Genomic DNA, 8,440 nt, shown 5'->3' with positions numbered 1-8,440 from the left:
GAGGGCGACATGGATATGCTCTCACGCAAGTTTTCACTTCAACAATTTTAGAGTCCAGAAAAGAAGCCAACACTCGAGCAGCAGCGCAAACATCAGAGGGACGGGGAAATCACTTTTTTCGGGAAACCAGATCCAAAAGCCTCAGAATCGAATATACAAGATCGACGTTTAGGATCAAGGCCCTAACAACCTCCCTGTTTAACAACGATCCAATTAAGAAAGAAATAAAGGTGGGAAAAAGGGTTCGCTAAAGTACAATTTTATGATTTTATCCCATCTCCATCCGCCCCTCTCATCAGCGTCCCTCGTCACCCCCCATCGCCTCGCCTCCAAACCCGCCTCCCCCGTCTCCTCCCAGAAACACACAGTTCCCATCCCCGTTCCCAAGTCCCAACCCAACCCGCGCCCCCCTGCCTGCACGCACGCGGCCTCCGGCGACCACGCGCCTCCCTCCCCCGCAAAACCCTAGCCGCCCCTCCCCCTCCCCCTCCCGCCCCTCCGCCGGCGCCGCCGGCTCGCCCCGGATCGCGCGGTGCCCCGCCGCCGCCGCCGCCGCCGCCGCCAGCCCGAAACCCTAGCTCACTCCCTCCCTCGCGCGCTCGGATCCGCCATGGCCGAGAGGAAGCTGGATCGATTCGCGGCGCTCGGGAAAGGTGAGCCCTGCCCGATCCGCCGCCCTCCCTGGCCTGCGGGCGGGGAGATCCGATCTGCCTCGCCCGCCCGTCGGTTGGCCTGGTTAGCGTATGGGTAGATCTGTGTGGCCTGCTGGTGCGCGCCCCCGATTTGATGTGTGCTTGTTTCGCAGATGTCCTCTCGCTCGGGATCGAGGAGGATAGGTCCACCGCCGCCGCCATGGGTTTCGTCGACGATCCCAAAGGTCCGTACCTTTGTTTCTCCCGGAACCACATCACTGCTGCTTCGGTTCTGTCTTGTTCGTTTGTTTTGTTTTGGTATTAGCTGTTGAGGGATTACCATGGCACGTAGGCTGTCTTTTGCTCTACTGTATGTAGGATTTGGTTCATGGGAAATGGAATGGTTGCTGATAGTGTGTTTGCGTGTGTGCACGTGTGGACCTGTGTGTTCGTGCGCGCGACTGTGTGCTTGCTTGTTTGCCTTTTGGGTGGCAGTCTGAGTGCGTGTGCGAGCTGTTATTGAGTACGTGTTTGATACATAGCTTGGTTTTACTGAGTCGTTGACCCTGAAAATCTATTGCTCTTGCAGATCAGCAGCACCTGGAGAACAGCATTCCTCTGTCCCCTCAGTGGCTTTATGCCAAACCAAGCGATGCCAAGGTTTGTCACTGATGTCCTATTTCTGTATCCATTCAGACTGTGTGCGTGTAGTAAGGAGTTTTAAGTAAGTGTTATTTACCTAGGGTGTTTACTGGGTGCTGGTACAAGCTGCTACAAGCATGTATTAACTGTGCAGAACACCTCTTTGCAGATTTCAGCGCCTCATGGGTCCTTGCTTGAACCTTCTGAGAAAGATGTGAGGATGCTTGAAGGTTCTGGGGCCAAGAAAGAGCGCCGTCGGAATGCATTTGATGCTGGTTGGCTTGATGAGGAGAGGGAGACGAGCTTACTTGGGAGGAGGGATCACAAGAAGGAAGTGGACCGGGAGGTGGAGAACCGTAAAAACGATCGCCGATCTGACAATGTTTCTGCAAGGGACAACAATGATTCGCGGGCAGCTCCAACATCTGGAAGGTGGGATGATGGCTCCACCCGAAACTCAGGGAATGAAGGTAGGCGTGATGGAAAATGGTCATTAAGATGGGGACCTGACGACAAGGAGAAGGACTCCAAACCAGAAAAGAAGATGGATGCAGAAAAGGATGAACCTCATGGTGAGAAACAGACACTTCCTGTAAGGCTGCTGCCTGAGTCAGACTCCCGTGATAAATGGAGACCTCGTCACCGGCAGGAGACTCAGACCAGTGGTACAGCGACATACCGTGCTGCTCCAGGATTTGGATTGGAGAAAGGACGTGTGAAGGAATCGAATGTTGGTTTTGCCCCTGGAAGAGGCAGGGCAAACCCCAACTCAGTTCCATCCTTCAGCCGTCCATCATCTGCTGGGCCAATTGGTGCTCCACCTGTGTATGGGAGGCGTGCGGCAACTGCTGGTGCTTTTCGCTACCCAAGGGGTAAACTTCTTGACATATACAGGCAACAAAAGGTTGTGCAGTCATTTGAAGATGGCCGACGGATGCTGGAAGAAGTTCCTCCCATAACACTCTCTACTTCTGTTAAGCCACTAGCCTTTGTCACCCCTGATAACAATGAAGAGGTAACACTTTAGCAATGTCCTTCATGGTTTCTTTTAAAGTGGCTGTTCACCTGTTAACTTTTATCACTACTACCCAGTTTATTTATCCGTTTGTGTGCTATACAGGTTGTTTTGGAAGATATTAGGAAGGGCAGGGTCACCAGCAGTGAAGCGACGAATACAACTGCACTCCAAAAGGAGAGAAACAAAGATCTTGAAGGTATGCACATCATGGAATGCATATATTACCGTCTGTCATGATTCTTCTGTTCCTTTGTGTAAATCTGATATAACAATTGTTATTCCAATCCAGCTTTTGGTATTGATGCCAACAAGGATAAAAGCGCTGAAGCATTTAGCGGGTTAAGTCATGAAGGATCTGCTGCCTTAATATCAGAGAAGGATGCTTTTTACAATGAAGGGATGTTCGCAGGTGGTATTACAGGCCCACCAAAGAAGCCTACCGAGGAAAATGCTCCCAGTCATCCACATGGACTTTCTGGCATCAGGGAAGAGACAAAGTTTAATGAGGTCAAGCCAAGTGCTGATATCGATCCTAGCACTAAGTTACCTGATGATTCAAATGCTCAGTTGAATGTAAATGTTGACTATCCTACTGGCCAGGCTAGTTACACTGAAACAAAAGCTGGTGGCCAGGATAGTTACCCAGAGGAGTTGACCCTATACTATCTGGATCCTCAAGGAGGTGTGCAGGGTCCATTTATGGGTACTGATATAGTCTCCTGGTATGAAGATGGATATTTTGGATTGGAGCTACCTGTGCGTCTAGCTCAGGCTCCAGATGATGCTCCTTTTCGCCCACTTTCCGACCTCATGCCGTACCTTGGACATAAGCCCCAATCTCTCCCACCTGTATCCCATGGTGGAAGTGCTGAATCTCCGGATTCTGTACATAACAATTTTGAAGATGCGCTTCCTACTTCTGGTTCTTTTGGGAAGAGTGATCAGACATCTAAGGCAGACTCTGGAAATTATGCAGCCAATCCTACAAGAGGTGACCAGGAAGCTCTGGTACAATCCCGTACTGGTTGGTTCCCCTCAGTTGAAGCACAAAAGACTGAAGCAAACCCAGATATTCGTCAGCAGCGCATTCCTGAAACTGTGAGTCAGGATGCTGAAGGTTAGTTTCCTTTCTTTTCAGTTATATAGTGTTTTTCTTCACATTCTCTTGCTCTATCCATGTCTGAAACTCTGAATGCTCACATTCTTTTCTGTACTTGCTACAGAAGTGTTGTACACCGGGAGGCCTACCAGTGGCATGGGTCAATCTCGACCAGATTTTGATAATGACCGTGCAGATTTCCAATTGACATCATTGGATTCCCGTTCTGGGGTGGGGGAAGCTAATTTGCCCAAGCAGGATGCCCCTAGAGAAAATGAACTCAGCCCTCTTGGTTTGCTTTGGTCTGAGCTGGAAGGGATGCATCCAAAGCAGCCTCTCTCATCAAATGTGCTTGGTGTAAATGAGCGGAGAAATCCCAAGCCGACAGCTCCCAAGGACATTCCACCTGCAAATATCAGGCATGGGCCACTTAGCCGGATGAATGAAGCCCCTGTTGTGCGTGATGAGTGGCCTGTTAACCTTGGACGGCTGGACAGCATCAATGATGCAAACATGTCAGGGCTAATTTCCCAGGTTGAACCTGAGCTAGGTCATCTGAATTATGAGGAGCAAATGCTACTTACACAGATTCGAAGGGAGCAACTGCAGCAGGAACAAATGATGGGTCGTAACAATCTGGAATTTCCTGGACAATTTGCAGGGCAGGTGTTTGATTCATTGCATCAACACAGACAGTCCATCAATCCACCGGCTCCTGAGGTGGAGCACCTTTTGAGAGTCCAGTTTGAACTTGAACACCAGCAGCGACGCCAACAGCTTCAGCAGGAGCAGCACCGCCAGCAGCTTCAGCAAGAGCAGCACCAGAGGCAGCTTCAGCAGGAGCAACACCAAAGGCAGCTTCAGCAGCGCCAAGCCCAGCTGCTGCAACAGCAACAGCAGCAACAACAGCAGCTGATTCTTGAACAAATGTTGCAGCAGCAGTTGCAGAGTTCAAACTTCGGACAAGCTAACATGGTCGATCAAGTGTTACTCCGGGAACAGTTATTGAATGACTTGCATCATCAACCCCATCATTTTCAAAGGCAGCATGATGCAGCTATTGAACAACTCATTCAAGCAAAATTTGGGCATGGCCATCATAGGGAGCAACACAATGATATGCTAGATGTTCTCTCACGTTCAAACCAGAGGCAGGCGCTTCCTTTGGAGCAGCAAATTCTTTTAGGGCTGCACCATGATCAGCTCCAAACACAACAATTGGCCAATGCTATAAGACAACATGCGGGCAGGGAGGAAGAACGGCATTTAAGTGGGGGCTGGCCAATGGATGATCCTAGCCAATTTATCCGCACAGGAACTAGTCCAAATCAAAGCCATGCCTCCAGACTTGGTCAATTCGATCTTCTGCAGTCCCTTCAGAGGTCGTCATCTGTGGAGCATCATGACCATCTCGACCGAAGCCTATCTATGCATGAACGATTGCATAGGGGAGGTCAAGGTATTCACTCCCTTGAGCGGTCTGGCTCTTTGCCTGGTGGGGCTCCTTTACCAAATCCTGATGTTGTAAATGCCCTAGCACGTCATCATGGCCTCGGTCAGATGGAAACACATGGTGATCTATATTCTGCAGGCCAGATGCCTATGCATGCCTCAGGGGTTCATCCCCAGCAACACAGGCTGCAGGAGCAGCTGTCAGGTTCTCACATGGGAAGGCTGGAAAGGAACTGGTCAGATGCCAATGGGCAATTGCAAAATAGCCTGATGGAAGCTTCACGCATCAACCAGTTGCAAATTGAAGCAGAGAAGCAGAGGAGGAATGTGGAAATGAACCTTCCCATTGACAACCCACATGCATGGGCATCCCTTATGAACAATGAGAGGAACCCAGAAGCTGAATTGAGTGATATGATTCATCAAAAACTGGTTCTTCAAGCACAGCAATCTCGTGGTTTCCCTGATGTTCCGGCGCCGGTATCATTTGGACGTAAAGACCCTTCTTCACTCTTTGCACAGCCTGCTGCAGATAACCCTTTAAGATCATCTGTTGACAGGTTGTCTTTTGATGATCCACTTGCAGAAAGGTCACATTTCTCAAAAATGGGGCACTTGGGACAGGATGGACCAACTACTCTAGATATTTTACCGAACAATATTGAGATGAACCGGAAACTCGGCCTCAGATCAAGCTCTGCGACAATGCTTGATATGCAAAGGGGAGAATTCCCAGATGTGATGGGTGGCAGTGCATCAACTAATCAATTGGTTGGGAATGCCAATGATGTAGCCAGGAGGAAAAGGCAGGGTTCTAGTGCAAACTTGGCAGTGGAGGACACTGATTTTTCTGAAGCGGTCAGCAACTGGTACTTTTCTTAACTTTGCATCCGCACTCCTATTTTCATTATCATTTTGAAGCCACACAACGAACTTTCACTACCGATATATAGTTTCTACAAATATACAGTATCATTACTTTATTTTTGCATGCCCATCCAAGTTCTGATATCTAGGCTTTCCATGTCTTCTAGACAAAGATTTGTGATTCTTCAGTACTCTGTTAATATATATACATGCCATGTTCTTTATTTATGTTCACTTCTCCAGAGGCCATTAGGTATTTTACTTGTCCAAATTGTTATTGTCAGTTTACACATAGTGGTGGCATGTGAACACACAGTTGGTTCTCTAGTACAAGGCTCAATCAAGTTTTTTTCTTTTCAATATGCAGGGTTGATACTGGCATCCCAAAGGGAAGCTCCCATTCCCTGCTAAAGCGCACAGCAAACCCACACGCTGCTACCTCGCAGGCAGCGTCAACGGATCTGTCTTCAGCCATTAGGTCCAAGAAGGCAGGCCATGCTTCTTCTGCATCTTCTGATGGTACGCCATGTTCAACCTAACTGTGTGGTTTTCTTCTCATGCGGAAAGTATGTGTTTTTTTTCAGTGACACTCTTATATCCGCAGTCACATTAATGTTAAGTCCAATAATATCCATGCATAGCTAATTGAATTAACTGAAGACCACTTTGCTTTCGATGGATAGTAAAAAGGAAGGATATAGGCCAGTTTCAGCCACCTGAACCTTCATTTATAATATAGCTTCAAATGTTCCGCTTGCTGTTCTGACTTGAGGATTCTACAAAACGGTATAGGATTTATACCATTTTATGGTTTCTGACCTCTGATATTGTAATCTTGTTGTGCAGAGCATAAGATGGAATCTGGAGTCACCTCAGCAGCCCATGCCGTTGAAGCCACTGCTTCAGCCAACAAAGAGGCAGGGTCGTTCGGCATCCCACCTAGCAGCAATCAGGACGCCTCTGGTCCTTCGTTCAGTGAGATGCTCAAGAGCACAAAGAAGCCCCCCTTGCAGTATGACGCCTCTGAATCCGCCGACGGCGGCCCTGGCGGCAAGGGCACAAAGAAGAAAGCAAAGAAAGGAAAGCAGATCGACCCTTCGCTTCTCGGGTTCAAGGTCCACAGCAACCGCATCTTGATGGGCGAGATCCACCGCCCTGACGACTAACATGCTTGGGTCGTGCCATTTTGTGTACATGCTCACCTCTGTAGACTCTGCACATGTTTTTTGGTAACATTCCTTCCTGTGGAGGCCATGGCCCCCCTTTTGTTCTTTCCCATTAGCCTTAGGATACCCCAGATCAGCCAGAATGTCAAGTTGAAATTAGGAGGGAGGGCTTTTTTTGGTGTGTACCTGCGCCCTCGAGTTTATACAGGATACATGAATCTGTACAGGACACCGGAATCATGGGCATGTATGTCAGTGATCTCCTTGTGCAGTGCAAGGAAGTATCATCTTAATTCCTCAGGCCATTTCTTCCCCTTCCTGATTGAACATGCCTAGGTTCCTTATAATGACTTGTCGGTTACAATCTTTGAGATAGCAGCCCGGCATTATCCAGTCTAGATTGGCATGTGAGTCTCAGGACTGGTTTGTCGAGCTGTAGGACTGATTTGCAGGATGTCAAAACTTCAACACAGTAATTAGATTAGATTGCATATGTAAAACCGAGGTTTATGGAGGCAGACATGGAATCCTAAACAACTTAGTCAGATTAGGCTGTTGTTACTATTTCAGTAATGGCATTTGCCTTGTTTGTGCAAAAGGGGATTTGAGTTGATTGAAGAATCTTTGTTTTGTTATACTGTGAAACTAAAATGCAAGCTAAATTGTTTCGTTTCTCTTACGTGCCATTCCTTTGAATCAGAATGAATGACTGGTGTCATGGAAGAAAAATAATAATCTTATTATTCTATTTCTTCTACGTTCTTGTGAAAATCAAAGAGGCCCTGAAAAACGAGACAGTTTAGCAGCTCTCCTCAGACCCCATCATGGCATCCATCGTTCTCCCCAGGTGATTTGGACGCATGTGCTCAGCAGGGAGTCGTGTCATGTATGCAGATGGAGCACATGCATGCAAGCCGGGACAGAATTGGTATCGCGCCGTTCCCACATGTCCTACATTGGAAACTAGCAACTCGCTCAGCTGAAACGCAGAAACGGCATAGTCTATCCTACCTACCCATCCCGTCTCAGGTGCAGGGATCTCAACGGTGAAGAGAGAGAGACCGGCAGCAGCAGCAGGGCCATGTTGCCGCGGCGAGAGAAATATGCGAGCCAGATTGGATCTATTCATCTGTCTGACCCGACCCAGCGGTGGTGCCGCCTGCCAGCCAGGAGGGGGGGGGGGGGGGGGGGGGGGAGGACAGGACAGACATTCCACAAACACCCATCCCTTTGTCCAGCGGAGAAGATCAAAATGGAAGTCACCCGGCCGGGGCGCGAACATTCCACAAACACCCATCCCTTTGTCCAGCGGAGAAGATCAAAATGGAAGTCACCCGGCCGGGACGCGAAATCTGCACGGTGACGGGCTGCTGTAATTTTGCGGCGTGGGTGGCGTGGCTGATGCAAGAAGTCTGAGTGGTTCAGCGTAGCCTTTAAGATATGTAAGCCTTAAAATTAGCTTCCCTGTGTCACTTGTAGTGCACATAAAATCCAAATGTTGTTAGAATTTAGCATCATAATAACCATAAACTATTGGAATTGCTGCTAGTTTCGGTTTCAACCA

At 48.6% G+C, this 8,440-nt stretch overlaps 1 protein-coding gene across 2 annotated transcripts; it reads left to right on the top strand.

Annotated features, from left to right (window-relative positions):
- The first annotated feature begins 340 nt into the window (after positions 1-340).
- Positions 341-7,176, top strand: LOC123063152 (protein ESSENTIAL FOR POTEXVIRUS ACCUMULATION 1). Of its 2 annotated transcripts, XM_044486891.1 has the most exons (10): positions 342-653; positions 806-877; positions 1,222-1,292; positions 1,444-2,289; positions 2,395-2,488; positions 2,582-3,409; positions 3,516-5,336; positions 5,430-5,712; positions 6,078-6,229; positions 6,557-7,176. In XM_044486891.1, exons 1-10 carry the CDS (start codon positions 611-613, stop codon positions 6,874-6,876), a joined length of 4,530 nt encoding a protein of 1,509 aa, XP_044342826.1. In that variant the 5' UTR covers positions 342-610; the 3' UTR covers positions 6,877-7,176. The 2 variants fall into 2 exon arrangements, with proteins under 2 accessions (XP_044342825.1, XP_044342826.1); XM_044486890.1 differs by having other exon boundaries at positions 341-653; positions 3,516-5,712.
- The last annotated feature ends 1,264 nt before the right edge of the window (positions 7,177-8,440 follow it).

The sequence above is a fragment of the Triticum aestivum genome, chromosome 3A, assembly GCF_018294505.1.
Source record: "Triticum aestivum cultivar Chinese Spring chromosome 3A, IWGSC CS RefSeq v2.1, whole genome shotgun sequence".
Taxonomy (NCBI): domain Eukaryota; kingdom Viridiplantae; phylum Streptophyta; class Magnoliopsida; order Poales; family Poaceae; genus Triticum; species Triticum aestivum.
This window is presented reverse-complemented; position numbering and strand designations above follow the sequence as displayed.